This window comes from Cryptotermes secundus, unplaced genomic scaffold (assembly GCF_002891405.2).
Source record: "Cryptotermes secundus unplaced genomic scaffold, Csec_1.0 scaffold706, whole genome shotgun sequence".
Lineage (NCBI taxonomy): Eukaryota > Metazoa > Arthropoda > Insecta > Blattodea > Kalotermitidae > Cryptotermes > Cryptotermes secundus.
The window spans coordinates 236,048-254,388 of record NW_019727104.1 but is presented as its reverse complement, the minus strand read 5'-3'; the positions used below and the strand labels follow the sequence as shown (position 1 = coordinate 254,388).

Genomic DNA, 18,341 nt, shown 5'->3' with positions numbered 1-18,341 from the left:
GGTGTAGACCATGTAAAAAATAAGTAGAATCAGGTTAGCCTTCTGCTTTTGCTGGTTTCTTGCTTGGCTTAATTTTCAGCTGTGAAAATGGCGCCGAAATGTTCCTTCAAAATGTCAGGCTGTTCTTGAACTCGGTGTTAAACCCAGAAGACTATGCACTTTGTAATCACCTCCTTGAGAACATGAAATCAAAAATACGGGTGTGTTTCTTTCTCAATAAGCTGAGTTCCAGTTTGATTGTTGTCTTGTAAACAATTGTTACTGTGCGTGCGTGCATGTAGTTCAAAGAAGGGCGACATTGTATATACACATGCACACACACATAATGTTGCCCTTCCTAGAACTTTTATTTCACACGAAAACAGTAGAATTTAAAATTTGTTAAGTGGGTGTTCAAAAAAATTTCAGTTTGTATTTCGAAGGCTACATTATCTGATTATAAGTTTTTTTGAAGATTATAAATTTTGTAATTTTGAAGTTTGATATTTTAGTCAGACTATATTAAATGTCATTAAAGGATTCATAACATACATTTATTCTGGTGGGGATAATTTAATATATGTACATTTTTTGTAAGTATATTTTTACTACTAAGAGCTGGGTTAGCAGAGTTTGTATCGTGACTGGCTACAGGCTGGATGATGCAGGGGTTGGAGTTCAAGTCCCAGTGGAGGCAAGAATTTTGACTTCTCCATGTTGTCCAGANTCCACTCCCCGATACACCTTCATGGCATAGTGCTTAATTAGTTATGCACAGGGACAGCTTTACCTTTTTAATTTTACTACTAGGGAGCTGGGATAGCAAAGCCGGTATAGCATCTGGCGACATGCTGGGCGCCTAAGGGTCAGAGTTCTAGTCCTGGTAAGGACAAAATTTTTCTTCTTATCACATTGTCCAGGCCAGTTCTGGGGCTACGCCAGCTTCCTATCCAATGGGTACTGGGGCTTCCTTCCCTGCAGTTTAAGAGGCCGTGGTGTGAAGCTGACAGTTTACCTCCAACTAGTACAGAGGTTAAAGAATACATGGATCTGTGCATCCATTCGCCCAAACATGACATGATATAGTGCTTAATTAGTTAAGTAAGTTACCTTACTTTTGCTGCTCACATGACCTTCAAGAAGAACAGTTATTGCATAATAGTGGTCAGTATGCAGGCATATTATACATTACATACATATCAGTGTATTTGCTTGGAGACAGAATATTGGACCAAGATTTTGAGAAAGTTATTTCATGCAATTCATGTGCTGTGAAATTTAAGTCGTTTTACAAATCTTGCTTTATATTGAAGAATGTATTTTGGAGGATCAGTATTTGGAACACTAGCCACAGTTGATTTGAAATAAAACATCAGTGCTGTAGAACAGCAAGATTTGACATTCAGTATGTGTGGCATTTATCCAATTAAACTGGCCAGTGTTTGAAAACTAGTGCAATGTTTTCATACCCTCTCGTTTCAGTATCCATTTTTGTCCAATCACTGCATGGTTTTATCACAGAATCTGACTCTGTCAACTGTTCTCTATAAATTAACAATTTTGTGCTTTGAAATAACGTTGTAACCTTTTCATTTAGTATCAGTGGGCCTATAGACCTTTGTGCCATGCCCTGTACCATTGAGAAGCTGCTGTTTCTCGGTGATCAAAGATATAGTCTTCTATAAGCCATAATAGTTTTAACTGGATACTCATATTTTTTATTTGTTCTCTGATAACATTGTTTCAAGTGGTGTCAAATTTATAGGTGGCTTTGTTTGACAGTTCACATTAAATGGTGGTACTCCACTTATGGAGGATTTTAATGTAAATGGTTAAGTAATTGTTCAGAAGGATGCTGTGTTTTGTTACCACTGTTTCGCTGACTGTTACCAGCAATCACATTTCTCATATTTTTATATTACATTATAAGTAACATCAAGAAGAACACAGCATGAACACATAAATATGAGGGTGTGTAATATCTGATCCAGCTGAATGGCACAAAGGTATGTTTATGATGATGGCCGGTTGGATATTGCGGGTTATTGGAGCCAACATGAATTTTGGATTGCGCGTTGTTGTATGTTTGCAGGAAGCAAAGAATGCAGTGGGAACCCTGAGGGAGGGAGCCTTCCCACCTCAGCCCCCACCAGCCCAACCAGTGGGGTCGGGGCAGGGGCAGGGGCAGGGACCGGGATCCCACCCAATGGGAATGCAACCTTGCTAGCACGGAACCCCTTGCGAGGATCAAAGTGTAATCTCTCTGTCTATCTTTCTGTCAGTCAGTTGACTGTAATCCATTTTCAGAATAAGCCTGAGGATTGTTAGGGTTCCGACTGTTCTTGCTGTTGTTTGCTTCATCTTTGTTGTATTCCACTGTCATACTTTGCTTGATGTGGCTTCACTCTATGTGCCACAGTGGTGTTCAGCTTGGGCTTTTTTGTCTTTATATCTCACATTTAGATTTTCTTTTCTTCACTGCTTTGGTTTTGTTGCCTTTCTTGTGTTGTGCTGTATGACTGGGTCTTCATTTGATGCACATTCATTATAACGTGTTCCTTATAATAAAGTTTATAAAAGAGGGATTTACGTTTGAAATTTAACTGTCATCTTTGCAGGAGCAGATTTTCCCCCGTTTTTTCTTTTGTGACATACATTCTGATGTATTCTTTTAAACACAGCTGATTATACAGGGAGATGCAAATTATTTCTAATTGCTTTTACTGTATTTCTCTCTTTGAGGGAGAACAGAATTATAGCAGAATGGACTTTTCTTAACTTCCATAAAGGAAGCTGAAGAAATGTGGACATTTTTCAGCTTTATTATGCAGAAACATGACATATTTTTATTGGCAAGTATGCACTTTACTGTTGTCTACAGAGTAAGTAAAAATTAACTAACACTTGTGCAATTCATTGCACGACTAGTTATTTGGTAATAGATTGTATAATTGAATGTGTAGGATTTTGAGGCCATTCTGCTACATGCTGTTAGAACCTTAGGAAAATGGAGGAATTGCTTTCCCCTGTGATCAAAATTATTATGTTGCACATAAACATGCATCATTGTCAGAAATTGTTAATTTGTTTGTATGTATTTTTGTGGAGTAGCAGTATGATTTAAGTACATTCTTATTACAGCTTTCAAAATATTGCAGGCCATGAATTTGTGTTAAAATTTTGATTTTGAAATGTCTCTGTAACTTAAAAATAATTATCATTGTAATCTCAGACATGACATTTACCCCAGTGTCTAAAATGTTATGAAATTTGATAACTTTGATAACAGATAGCAAAATTATAGATTTGCTTTCTGTTGTAAGCAGTGGGATGTTTGGAAAATTAAAAGCATTACAATTTTTGTGCAGACATTTAAAAGTGCAGAGTCTGATGAATAAGAAATGGTGTGCCTGGCCACTGTTGCTAAGCATGGTGGGAAGCATTCAGCTTTGTTCCAGTCATTTAAGCCAGTGGTCTGTTTTCCCACCCCATCCCCTTTTCTAGTTAAAACTTCAAGGAAAGGATGTGGTATTTATTTCAGTATGAATTTATATTGATTTCTCTTAGAACTTCATTAAATAATACATGTTCCTACACCTTTAAAAGTATTTTTAATGTAAAATTAAATTAAAGTTCTGTATTTGAAAGGAATGATTGAAACCATGCAACTTGATCATGCAAAATTTTAGATACCTGTTGAGCCTGGTTACCTTTTGCAGATTATAGGCCATAACATTTTTAAGAACACAGAATCACGCCTTTTTTTAATAATTTGGCACTTGTCTATGTTCAGTTACTAATTTGAATGTGTATTTAATTAAGTACATTTTAGAACAGTTTTATTGTATGATGAATTCACATCTCTGATTGTGTCTAGAATAGCATATTAATAAGTGCAATAAATAAAGGAAGTGTAAAGGTTAATTTTGGATGACATGTAGTGTAAATATACAATTTTGTTGTAGTTATGTTGCAAATATGAGTAATAATTGTGTTACTTGATAAATTTACAAAAAATTGCAGTTGCATGGTATACAGTTAACCAGGTTATGCATATACAACACTTAAAAAGTAATTAATGATCAGAAATTTAATTAATGGTGCACTTAAATTTAATCTGATATAATATGTTTATGGTAGTTTCTGTGCATCTACTCTTTTCTGTGTTTTTCTTAGCAGATATGTATATCTCCATACAAGAGAGCAGACCATTCAGCTTTGCAATGCAATTCACTGTGCAGAAAACAATAGAATGTTTCTATTTTGTTTCCACCTGAAGTGTTCACACATCTGTGTATCTTCCTCTTCAGATCTTACCGAGCCCTATAATTCGCAAAACCTTATCCATTATGTCTCACCCTACACTTTTTACATTTGAAATGATTCCAGTGTTGGCGGGATGTGTTGCAATCCCTTTAATATTAAGCTGTCATATCTCTGTCTGTTATGGGGTCCTGTATGTGTTTTATGTTGTGATTCTCTTATTGGTGTCATTTATTAATATTATATTGATACCATACATAATCGAAACCCATCCTGATCATGTTGGGTATCAGTATGTCTGTGCTGTATTGTATGACATCTTTAGTTTACTGTGTCCTGAAAACTGACCTATTATTGTTTTGTTTCCTTTTTCTTGCTGACCAAATGCGTGGAAAACAGGGGAATCTCCAACTCGGTCTTCTTATTCTAGTCTCTCGTCTTGGACTACAGGTGTCTTATGTTTCCTGCTAGCTCTAGCTCTCTCTCACTTGGTGCACTTGCTTGGCTGTAGTCGCCCTCGACTATACAGATGGATTATCAAAATAAGAGTAATTCTCTGGCCAGTTGAGCACTACCAAAGAATTACAAAGCTTTCCACGCAAATGGTATTCTAATATCACAGGTCCACAAGCCACTCTCAGCTGGATTTTGTTGCAAAGACTAAAGAAGAATGATGTTAATACAGTGATATTTTCATACAATGATGCAATTGTACTAAAATCTTTTATATATTAAATAAATTTGATCTGACTCTCTGTTTGCATATGACCTGATGTTGATTTCCATGTCATATTACTAAGGAGACTCAGAATTTGGTTCTCCCATTTAAATGTGATAGCGGAGTGTTGCTTATGGAAGAAGTGTTAAACAGATGATACTTAAGGGTTTGGTATCTGGAAAGGATTACTGAAGGTTTTTGTGTCCTGACCCCAGTATATACATAACAGAGCACAAATCATTAGGTTTAGATTAGAAAGGGATAGGCATTATATGTTCAGGTGCCACAACCACCTTCAACATGTTTTGTGTTTCCTTTCAGAGATTTAGTTCTCCACAAATCCTTCGTAGTAGCTTGCTTAGTGGGGCATTATGATTGTCACTTGGTTTGATGAAGTGAATACCCTTCTATGAAATCTTAATAGTAGTCATAGTGAAGGCATATACAATTGTATGAATTGTAAGTGAAAACTGTTACACTGTAACACAAATATAAACTTGAACAAAATTTGTCTGAGAAAGAAACTCTTTATCAAAATGTGCAAACATGAAAATACCAATAAATAATGAAGCAGCCAGGAAGACACAACACAAGTTCAAACATTACACACAAAGAATGAAGTGTAGAACTATAAACAACTATCAGAACATATAAAACAATACAGTGATATAAGATAACACATTATTTACACATTACAGTTGAGTATGAGTATGAGGGGTGAGCCATAAGACTGGCCCTAGCACTGAGACCTTCAATGGTCTATTTCACATTTCAGTTAATTCACCACAAATGAAATGCAGCGCAGCTAAATCCAACAATGACAAATACTCTCAAGCAGATATCTTTTAAATGAATGGACGATGACCACAATGTAAATAACATGAAGATGTTTATTAATTTTAATTCCAAGCTTGCTTAATTTTAATTAGGAAATGATGCATTCACATGATATATGTAACTTTGACACACAGCTTTAACAAGGTAGACAACACCTGATGGTTGCCATATATGGCTGAAATATGTGGTGAAGAAGTAGGGCAACTAGATAATAAGATGCATTAAAATGGAAATATGTATGTAAGATCATTTCAAATGCAAGAGTTAAGTATCAGGGTTATACAACACATGTTTGAAATTTCCACCATTAGACTATATGCATGCTGCCATTGGTGTTGCCAGTGAATGTTGCCACAGCATGCATCCCAGTTTGTTTCTGATACCAGCAGCGACTTGGCCTCTACTAACTGCTGCCTGGCTTCTACTGGTTTACCACCCTGATACGCTCTTGACTTCATGCAACCGTAAAGAAAGAAATCTGATGAGTTTAAGTCACAAGACCAAGTAGACCAAGCCACTGGTCCGCCTCTTCCTATCCATATTCATTCAAAAATCACATTATTCTGCTGAAATGCAGATGTTCTCCATCATGATGTGGCCACATATATCTTTATGCTGCAAGAGGCACATCCTATAAATGCAGTGGTAATTAATTTTATAGAAAATTCGTGTAATATGGCACTGTTAACCATCCCTTGATAACATGTCAGATTAGGTTTAATACTCCACACCACATGCTAACTGAAAATTGGCATTGAAAATGACATTCTGCTACCTCGTGTGGATTTTCATACACCTTAGAGTGTGAATTAATTGTGTTGGTAATACTGTCCTGGGGAAATTGAGCTTCATCTGTGCGCAGAATGTCATTAAGAATGTGTAGCCACGGTTGGAGCCATCGACAGACTCCTGCACAGTAAGAGATGTATGGATAGAGACTGTTGTGGTGCAGAATTAACCATACTTGTGTCCATGCCACTTCAGCTTCCAGCACATCATCATTCATGTTCTGCATTTGTTCATGGGAAGAAACCAGTCTCCCTCACACTTCTCTGTACATTCTCAAATATTTTTTGATGTTGAGTTCTGCAAGGCAGATGTCGTTGCCAGTGTTCCACCAGGTAGCCCTACCAGTTCCACTGCAAAGACTATATATGAAATGCATGTCTTCATTTTTAAACGTGTTAGGCATTTTGCCTATCACTGCACTGCAAAACAACAAAGCCACACTAGCCTAGATAATGTACAAGCAGGAACACAGTTAAGTTACAGGTGTTCCAGCTCACTTCACTAGTGCTTAACTCAATAACAGTGTTGAATCTACCCGTAGTTTTTTTATGCATTTAATGCGCCAAATGACTCAGAACATGCTCTCGAAGTTTGGTTAGTACTTTGCAGAACATTCTGTATGTACTGTATGTGTAATGAAGTCCAAGTAAAATGACAGTTGAAGACACTAGCCACTCACAGTACTACTTCAGTTCAAATTGTTTTTCCTTTCTCAGTTTTGTGCCCAGTATTACATTTCCTTCGATTGTTTTCTTTATGTTTGTTTTGAGGTTGTATCAGTAATTTTCTGAAATCAAAAGGACTGTGTGAACAGGAAAGTTTTGGGAATTTATTCCTTGAAGCCATGAATCTTGACCACTTTACTTATGTGCAAGACACACCTGTATGTTGCTCACTTGCAAAGTCACAGATATTGAGACATAAATGGTAAGAGAATAATCTGCAGATATACTTCTGATTAGCAATTATAACAACTGGCATTATGATTATGTGACTTGCTTTCAGTAGCAAGTTTTATTACTTGATTTTTTTTGGGTGTACCTGGTTGAATACATAAATATTAAAAATCAGTGAATTGTTTATAGTGGTTAAGTTTGTGTATTGTTTGGGTTATATAATTCTTTCATTGAGTGGTATATTTTTATTTTTTTCAGGAATTTAATCCTTTCACTGACTAGGACATAACTGTTCTGTCCACGGGGGTTGTGAAAATGGAGTAAAGGAGAACAGAAAGAGAGAGGTGAAAGTTGGTAAAACTGGTGTGTAGGTGTCAGAAGGAAGTCTGAATATTGGGTGGGAGGGGTATGGATAAAGAAGGGAAGGTGGGGTAAAGTTATAATTGAAATAAGAGGGTACAGATGGAATTAGGATTACAGGCAAAGGGTAAGAAATAAGATGTGATGGAAAAATTTCCGGCACCTGAAGCGGAGTTGATGTGCTGTTTAAAGTACCTGAGGTCTGTAAATTTGTGGGTGTGCATACTTTGTAATTATACACATCTTTCAGTTGCTCTTTTTCACTCACTTTAAGTACTCAAGGTAGTGCAGTGAGGATTTGGGATAGTGGAGATGATGAGTAACAGTGCATAGAGAGGAAGAAGTAGGGTGATGAAGGTAGTGGTAAACAGATGAAGAGAGGTAAGAGAAGAAATGTATGAAGTGAGGTGGGAGAACTAGCATTTATGCAAGAATGGGAAATGACTGATATTTGGAAACTAACATGTTCATTAAGGCTCATATGCATCATATAAGTGGATTGGGTAAATGACAGTTTCATATTCAAGAGAAGAGTTAATTGTTATTATTTTATGTGAATTCTGTTCAAGTGCTTTCTTCAAAAAATATATGTGCTTCTGTAATGTTGTATAAGGTACATATAGGTTGTAAGTCATACGAAAAGGCTGGCATATACCTGGAAGTAATACTTATCTGTTATGTGTGGAAATTGTATATAAGAAAAAAAGTTGAAAAACACAAAACTTTCAGTAACCTTTCATACACTATTCACTTTTGTTATACTGAGTATCTATTCTGTGCATTGATTATATGTTGAATTTAATTTTCAGTTATGCTCTACTTTCATTTTTCTGCCAAAAGTCTCTACTGTTGGTTCCCAAGCACATGCACTGTAGTAGCTTTCGTCCTGTTGCTTAGTGGATTGTGGGAATTGTATGGATAGAATAAACTATTTAGAAACTGCATCCAAAGTGTATGCCTATTGAAACTGAAATTCTCGGAATTTGAATTGTTAACATTGAAACTGTTTGGATGAAATAAAATTGGAATGAAAAAATATATGTATATCTTTACTGGATGCAGACATCTATTCCTGCAATTTCCTTCTAACGTAAGTTTGAACCCACATTATAGCTTCATAAACAGTTACACGTTCTTACATCTCCATAAAAAATCCATGGTCTTATTTCCCAAGTAATATGGTATGTGTAGAAGTACTTTCTATATTAGCAAACACATGTAATTTTGTTTCCTTGCTTTTCAATTTAATTTTTAAATGGGCTGCATTTTGTGGTATACATGTTGATAATATGTGTATGAATGCTTGAAATTTTAAGTGCTTTCTTATTTTCTCTGGCTGATATCTCTTATTTAATATTACTAGTTTGTGTGATAAAACTGCAGTCTTTAACTGAATGTGCCATCAGTACTGAATTATATTCCAAATTCTTGTTCATGAAATATATAGAACTGTAAGTAGAATTTCAGTCACCATATCACATTAAATTTAAGAAAGGCATTCAGTTGTCAGTAAGATATTTCAAACTCTTGGATTGTTTAATATCTGTATTTCCAGTTTACAACTAATACCATATTTCAATTTACAGGGTTCCTGAGAAGTAGAAGAGAGAAACGTAAAGAAAAGAAAGCAAAAAAGAAAAAGGATGGGTCAGATAATACAAGCAGCAAGGAAGATAAGTCAGACCTGTAAGTTCTTGACATGGTTATTTCAATTTATTAATTTTTATGCGGTGAATGTAGTGATATCCTTTACTGTCGCTGGGGTTATATTGAAAACAAAGTGTCAGTCAAATTTCTCACATTTACAGCTTTTGAAGTATGAGAGTCCTGCAGGAGGATTTTGATCGAAACTTATGTTTATTCTTCACAGGCTGTGTCTTTATTTCTTAATGGGAGCTCCATGACACTGGAAATTATGTATGTTCCATACAGAACTTAACAAGATGACATTTTCCATTCCTTAAAGAGCGGTACAGACAGAACTGAGCTTAAACTATGGGAGATGTTTACATTGAGGCCTGTTGTATAATTCTTTTGCAGCAGCACTTATAATTGGAAATAATTGATTGCTTCCTTGAAAATCATTCTTATTTCTGAAGATTATGATCTTTTGGAATGTGATTATGTGTATGTAGGATTATAGAGTCTCTAAACAGTGGTTGTGAAGAATCAGCTGACATTTCAGATGAACATGTCACATCCATCTTCAGGGTCCAAGAATAGGCCAAGCAACAGACCAGCAAGAAGCAAGCACAGTTGTTTCATGCTCGTTTCTTGCTTGGCTTATTCTTCAATGACATTTTTCTGTGACAGTGTATTGCACAGCGTTATAGGCATATTGTAGAAGACAGAAATCTTGATTATGTATAGTTTGGTAGATAGATACTGTACCAGTTTAAATCTTGATTTTTTTTTTTTTGCGTGCTTTAATTTCTGATATATTGATTTGTTTATGTCATCTGACCAGATGTTTGTTCTGTTCAGTTCACAGAGTGTTTTAGGTTTATTTGAGCACGTGGTAGATAGAGGATTTATTTTGGAACATTAAAGGAACACATGGTAGATTCAGGGAGGTTTGTGTCATAGCAGCTGGGGTTTGTGATTGAAGAGTATGAATCTTGTTATGTCCAGTGCAAAACTGTAACAATGTCTTAGCAGTATTCCAAAAGGTTTATACTTTGGAGCTGTGTTAGTTTGACATCTATTGCCAGATATTTTTAATAGACAGTATGTTATATGTGGGTCACCCTGTCACTAGGGGGACATAAATACAGAGATCTGGTCCATCAGGTTGGAAGTTGGACACAAGACTGAATGTCTTGCTCCATGAAAAAAATGTTGCTATGAAATCTAAAGACCTAAAAACTGGGTGGTCTAGTTCACAACAGCCTTGGCATACTAAATAAGGACTTGAAAACAGGCACATGGAATGTCTTCTCATTGTACAGACCCACAACACTTAAAATGTTATTGGGCCAACTAAAAATATGTGACAGACGAACATAACTTGTATGCAGGAAATAAGATGACATGGAGCAGGTGTGATTGAGAAGACGCAATGTACAGTTTTCTATAGCTGCCACAATAAAGAGCACAAATTTGGAAAGGGCTTTGTTTTAACAAAAGGTTCTTAAGCGCACACTATTGCATTTTGAAGCAAGGATACCAAGACTTTGCTGGCTTAGGATGGAAGGAAAATTATTGAAGTATGGTATTGTCATGCTGTGGAGTGACTGCAGATGGGGTTTGGATTTCTTGAACTCTTAACAGAACATAACTGCAAGCATCTTTGATGCTGGTGTTCCCATCTTTAAAATGTTTCACCCATCTTCGAACACTGCTCGCACCCATGCACACACTTCCATAAGGATGCTGAAGTCTCTGGTGAATTTCTGCAGCAGGGATTTCCTCTTTCACAAGAAATTCGATGACAGCACGCTGGCAAAACGACGTGCTATTGTTGGCCATTTTGTTAGGAGTGATACTGGTTACGTGATGCAAGCTATTCATGTCACAAGACACTCAAGGTTAACACAACAGCTGGTTCCACCTACCACCATACTCTCTTTCATCTACTATTCCCAGGTTGCATGCGAAAAAAAGTTGCTCATGACTTTCGGTACGACCTACATACTTATTCAGAGTTTGGGATGTGCACTTTGAGTGAAAGTTTCTTTTTGGAAACAGTCAGCATATAGTTGAAGTAGAGACACTTGTGACTTCCCATTTTTTTTCCTTGGCACTACAGCCCCAGTGGGCCTAGGCCTACCTCTGTGAACTTCTCCGTTTACTTCAGTTTTTCTAGATCTTAGACATACGGTAGGACTCCTTGGGTGGATGATCAGCTTGTTGCAAGGCCTCTACCTGCACACAAACACAGAAAAACGCACACAAATATCCATGCCCTGAGTGGGATTCGAACCCACAATCCTGGTTTCAGAGCAAGCGAAGACAGTGCACGCCTTAGACCACTCAGCTACCGTGATCAGCCTTGTGACTTCCCATAGTCTCCCAAATTCTAAAGTAATGAACATAACCATTTCAGACATCGGTAAATTCCAGACTTTATTAAAGTGAAAGAAGCCTACTGTGGCATGTAGACCTGTTGCTGGGCAACAACTGTGAGATTAACAAATATACAGCAGCTATTACTAAGTAACAGCTTCACAACAAGCGTGTTTCCATGGCAACAGTTGGATAGAGCCTCAGTGGAATGGTGTTTTCTGTGTGGCCTGTATTGAGATGTTATAAGTAGAACAGGTGGTGAAGTGAAGTCAGTTGAATTGAGTTGGTTGGCGAGTTAGTGAGTTAGTTAGAGGAATGCTGAGGGTCAGTTTTTGTGAACTGTTGCTGTTAGAAGCTGGTTACTGAGGCCTGGAACTGTTCAGGAACCCAGAGGAATGGGAACATCACCCATTGGAAGACGCTACCAAGCAATGACTAGTGAAGACGTGACTGTATGACTGTGGACACTAGTGTGTGTACATGTGTGTATGTGTGTTTTTTCAATAAATCCGATTACCAATCAAAACTCATCTATTCTTATATGTGCTGCAGTGGCTACCTCTTGCTTTCAGCACAACTCGCATGTTATTTTGTGCAGGTTCTCTGTGTACGTGCCACTGCTTTTCTTTAATATGTTTGCTCAGCAAGAGGTAGCCGCTGCAGCACACGTAAGCATAGAGCAGATATCTCTGATTTTGGTTTTTAAATCTGAATTTAAATTGTAAATATTGAAGCTGAATGAGAACTTAAAATTTTAAACCAATCGACGTGTGAATATTCATAAAACACAATTGACAAAATCGACAAGGCGAGTTTTGGAATATCGGGTGCCGATTGACGACAGAAAATGAACAATTGGAAGTCTGGAATTTAAATGTTAATATTGAGTGCAGTGTGACACTTACATGAAGTGAAATACACCTGATGATGGCCGATTATGGCTGAAACATGTAGTGTGAAAGAAGGGGGACAAGAACTACAAAAAAGTGTTATGTTTATGATGGAGTTTATATTATACATATAGGAGTGTGAAATGTAACAGGATGCTTAAATATAATATAGTTACTTCCTTGTTAAGTAATTAAACAGCAACTGAATAATGAGGTATATCTAACATGAGAGTGATTAGAAGCAGAGTGAATAAACCATAAGTTCTCATCACATCAACATAGTAGTAATAGCTTATGTGTCCTGTGATACTGCCAATTCAAACAGACTCTGCTAATTGAGTTAATTGCTTTACCACAGCTAGAATATAAATTTAAACATTAAGAGAAAGGTGTGCAACTTTATACAACCACATCATCAAAGATAAATATTGTGTAGCACCCATTTGAACACGTGTTCCATGTATTTACCTTACCTGACCTTGATATCACACATATTTGATCCTGTTGTATGACAAAGGAAGGTGAAGCTGATTGCATCTGTGGGGCATAGTTGTGCAATCATTTACATTACTGACATTTTGGAGAAACCCTGCAGCCTCCTTTTTTTCAGGTAGAAGAGAAGACTCACATAACAGGATGGTACATAATATAAGGAAAGGGGGACAGGTTCCTAAACAGTAGGACTTATCTACCAAACTACACAGTGTCACATCCCAGAAGACTACTCTTCATATTCATTATTCTGAGAGCCTCAAATCTGACATTTCCATTTCTGTCTTTTTTGTAAGTGCTTATACTGCACTTCATGTGAAGTAAATAAATTCTTTGTAAGATATTTTATATTTCATAAAATCAGTTAGCCTTCTTTCATTAGGATTATAAAGTAGTTACAGGTGTAATTATGTGGGGGGGGATATGAAAATACAGTTCATTTCTCCCCCTTCACAATTATTTTAGTGCTATAAAGGACAGAGGCCATCATATGAGGCTGTAATCTTAATATTCACAACTGTAAAACCTTGCATCTTCCCCTTTTCTTTCTCTCATTTTACAAATGTTCACACCCCTCACTCTAAATATTATGTTTGTTTTATAAAGCGTTGTCATATCCTTTATGAAGTCATCTGTCGCAATGTGTACAAAGTAATGACAGGTGTAGATAACTGGGGAAATATAGGTATGCATTTCTTTATTCTTTCTGTTTAATTTATGTTAACTCAGAATAGGATTGTACAGATGTTCTCATTTTAACCATTTTGTGATACATTTTGCTCATTCTAGCCTTCTAATTTAAAGGAAATGTTCTTACATTCTTCAGAAAGCCTGCAAGTCTTGATGATTCCAGGGAAGACAAAGAAGACAGTCGAAAGTCAGAAACACCAACTCCTGAAGTGGATGAAGAAGGTTACTGCATTCGCCCTAAAGTTGACCTTTGGGAGAATGATAAGGGCAGCTTCTACTCGAGTTCTGACACAGACTCAGGTAAACTGTGCCTCATATAAGAATGCTGTATGTTTAAAATGTTATTAAACTTATTAAAATATACGTACATTTGGTGTTTATGCTACATGTTTCAGCTGTATAGGGCAATCTTCAGGCAACACATGTTTTAAAGGAGCCCACTGCGCTGTGTACTTGGTCAAATAGTATTCTTGTCATCGTTAATTTATTCATGTCATTGCTCTTATTAACTTCTTTGAATTATGATGTTGTAGGACGATTTTCTTCCTATCATATGTATTGTGGCTGTTTACATGTCCCATTGGGTGTGCTGCTCACTTAGTTGTATGTATCTAGTGTTCCTTTGTGTTCCTTGTACGAGGAACAAGTACACAGTGCGTTAGACACCTTTAAAAGATACGAGGGAGTACCCAAAAGAAACCGAACTTATTTTTTTTAACTTATTTATTCAAATTTTAAGCACAGACCTACAATCCCCTTCAAAGTACTCTCCACTTACACTAATACACTTGTCTAGTCTTTTATTCCATTTTTCAAAACATTGTCTAAATTCATCTTTTGAGATATTTGACAGCGCCTCCGTCGTTTTTTCCTTCACCTCAGCAACATTAGCAAAATGCTTTCCTTTCATGTCTCTTTTCATTCGAGGAAACAAAAAAAAGTCGCACGGGGCAAGGTTGGGTGAGTATGGAGGGTGAGGAACAGGGGCATACCATTTTTGGTCAAGAATTGTCGTACAGACAGGGCTGTGTGAGCAGGGGCATTGTCATGATGGAAAGACCAGTCACCCGACTGCCACAAATCTGGTCGCTTCCGCCGCAGACTGTTGCGCAATCTTTTCAAAACTTCCAAGTAGAAAGCCTGGTTAACTGTCTGACCCTGCGGAACAAACTCTGAGTGGACGACTCCTCTCACATCGAAAAAACAAATCAGAATTGTTTTCATGTTTGATTTCACCTGACGAGCTTTCTTGGGGCGAGGCGAACTTGAAGTCTTCCACTGGCTTGATTGTTGCTTTGATTCAGGATCATAAGCATAACACCAGGTTTCGTCACCGGTGATAATTTTTGAAAAAAAGTTTTGATCATTTCAGGACTCTTCTTTCAAAGCACAGCATGCTTCCACGCAGCCTTGTTTTTGTTCAGCAGTCAGCAGTCATGGCACGAATTTCGCAGCCACCCTTTTCATTCCCAAATCTTCTGTCAAAATTCGCTGAACTGAGCTCCAAGTCATTCCCGACAGCTCCACAATTTCTTCAGTGGTCCGGCGTCGATCTTCCTTGATGATTTCACGAATTTTTTCAACATTTTCATGTGTTCGGCCCATGGAAGGATGACCAGAATGAGGTTTGTCATCAATTGACATTTCACCATTTTTGAAATGGGAAAACCACTCAAACACTTGAGTTTTCCCCATAGCATCGTCCTTCTACACCGTTTTTAACATTTCAAGAGTTTCTGTTTCACTTTTCCCAAGCAAAAAACAGAATTTCACCGCCGTACACTGGTCATGAAAATCAGCCATTGCAAAAACGATGATCACACAAAACAGTTGTCACTATAAACTCTGCCGAAACTAGTCCTTACCTTCTGAAGCAACGGTAGTCGGCTTATCGACTCAGGAATGTTAGCTCTATGCGCTCATAATGGCAAAACGCGGTACTACAAAAGCTCTGCCCCCCAAAAAAAAGTTCGGTTTCTTTTGGGTACCCCATCGTATGTTGAAGTCACTATAGATGGGTAACCACTTCGCTCTTCGTCATGAACATTTGTTTATCAATCTTAGAACATTCTACACCATTGTCTTGCAGTTTCTTCACTTGTTACATTTTAGCCATAAACTGTGAATAATTTACTCATGTTTGTAGTGTCAAGAAAGTGGATTACAGCGATAATTTTGCAGCTCGTGGGATTGTCAGTCACAGGACACATCACAACTCACTCTGGAGACACAAGAGCAAACACTAGCTCACCAGTTATGTGATAGTTTGTGTGTTACTCCCCCCAGATGTGCGAGCTCTCCACAGCTCCTACATTAGTTGCCTAAAATAAACAGAGGTTACCTTCCGAATAATGTTCGTATTTCCATTCCTCCAAGTTTGGAGCTATTTGAAGGAAATCCTGACATTGCCTGTATTTCCAAATCATACTGGAAGTCTAGAGCTTATAGATGTGATTTAAAGAGTTCAGCTGCTTGAAACATTATATGAAGAAACAAACAATTGTTACCTACGGATGTCATCTCAGCTTCTTCCTCTTGGCTTGTGACACAGTCCTGTGTGTGTGTCCTGTCCTCCATCCCTAGAGGACCAGGGACTACACTCAGTCTGGCATGAGTGGCCCTACCATGAGCTTAGGGTTCTGCCAACAGCTCTCTGGGTCACGGGGTCACACAAACGTCTCCACCATAATGTGGTAGTCATCAAGGAAGTACAGATATTATCAAGATAAGAAATTTCATAAAAAATTTCACATGAGAAATGAACGTCTTTGTCAATTTGAAAATTTATTTGACCATGGGTGCATAAACTGAGAAATTTTATTGGGAATGGCTCAGAGGGCCAGGCCCCACCAACATATTGCCTCACTGTATGGAAAGTGGTTTTATGTCTTTCCAGTTTGTTTCCATTTATAGTGGCGTAAAAATAATTTGATGTATTTCTAACTTGTTTGCATTTTGAATTGCATGAAAGTGTCTTTGAAAATCAGCCGAGAAAGTGCTCAGGTTGAATTATTCCAAAATGGTAAACTTGAGATTGTGTCTTATTTAATTACAGACGATGATCGTGAACATAAAATCCACGTGGAAATCAAACCATTGAGTAACGGCTCTGCACCAATGAGTGCCAGTGTTGATGAGCTTCGGGCAACTGTTGAAAACTTGTCACTGTCTCCAGTAGCAATGGTTTCTGTAAGTATGTGTGTATGTTTATGGTTAGAGTGTAAGTGTGTAGAATGTGGAACTTATGTCCTGAAATTTCTCCATTTTATTTGTCCACAAGTTCTTGAATGATATCTGTGGAGATTAAATAGTTCTTACATACTGAAGAAAACCACCCCTGTAAGTGAATGAATGCCATATTGTCACGTGAGTGAGGGGAGGTGATGGAATATGTGCTCACCACTCTTTGTGAGAAACACTGTTCCCCTCCCTCCTGTCTTGATAAATGTGTAAACTACTGAAGACCAAGGTTATGTCAGTTCCTGGGAGGAGGCTCCAGAACAACATTGCCAGGATAAAGGTTTGGTTGTTAGGCCTGGTAGAGGCGGTCAGAAAAGCAGCTGATGAGTGAAGGCTGATCATCAGCTTAGATGCTGCATGCAGCGTTCATATGCGGAGAAGGAATGCAGCAAACCCTTGCTAGTCTGTTTACAGTTAATCTGGATCACAGTTGAGTACATACTTTAGAAAACACGTGGGATTTAGGAGCAAGAGCAATTAGAGCAAGAGGACTTTCAGACTGTGTTGATGGCAGCTGGAGAGATTGAGATCATGCAAGAAAATATTTAAGATTGGCTTGAGCTGGATGAAGTAGACCCTGGATTTCAGCTTCATATTTTTTATAGTTTTTAAATAAAGACTCTAGAGTGATATTTTTTATTTATTTGTGTCAGCACTGGCTAATAAAGAAATTTTTAAGTTATTTGCGATGAAACAGATATTTGAAACACCATAGTGACGATGATGACAGCAACAACAACAAAAACAGAAATAGGCCCACTGAAACCAAAATCTGTGTTTTCTGAGTGGGGGGATGTAATTGTAGAAGAGATTAGACTGTATTTGGTGTGCAGACCACATATTTGAGACTGTGGGAGAACATCCAGTTGTAGAAACTGGTTATGAGAAAGCAGTTGGGATGTCACATGATAGATTCATGGCAATCCTGACAGTGCTTCACTTAAATAACAATGAAAACTGTGTACCTAGGTGCCAATCCTTTTCTCAGTAAACTGACACAGAAGTAGACTTTAAGGATTCTGATGATGGTGTGTGCTGTACACTATAAGGTTTGTTTTGGACTCTTATCAATTGTCTGGTATATATAAGACAAAACCCCACAACGTTTCAGACACTGAATCTTTCTTCGTCCTCAGGTGGATGGGGCAAGATAGACCTACTCAGTTGGCCCTGTTAGAAAAA

General features: G+C 37.5%; 1 protein-coding gene across 7 annotated transcripts in view; it reads left to right on the top strand.

Moving 5' to 3' along the window:
* The window catches only part of LOC111864467 (F-BAR domain only protein 2), a 137,656-nt gene that overhangs the window by 76,748 nt on the left and 42,567 nt on the right, over positions 1-18,341 (top strand). For 3 of the 7 annotated variants that reach the window (XM_033751440.1, XM_033751439.1, XM_033751437.1), the window contains exons 8-11: positions 2,072-2,233; positions 9,429-9,528; positions 14,056-14,219; positions 16,975-17,108. In XM_033751440.1, coding sequence (XP_033607331.1) covers positions 2,072-2,233; positions 9,429-9,528; positions 14,056-14,219; positions 16,975-17,108 — 560 coding nt within the window. The remainder of the gene's footprint in view (positions 1-2,071; positions 2,234-9,428; positions 9,529-14,055; positions 14,220-16,974; positions 17,109-18,341) is intronic. The other 4 variants (XM_023851727.2, XM_023851725.2, XM_033751438.1 and 1 more) reach the window with 3 other exon arrangements.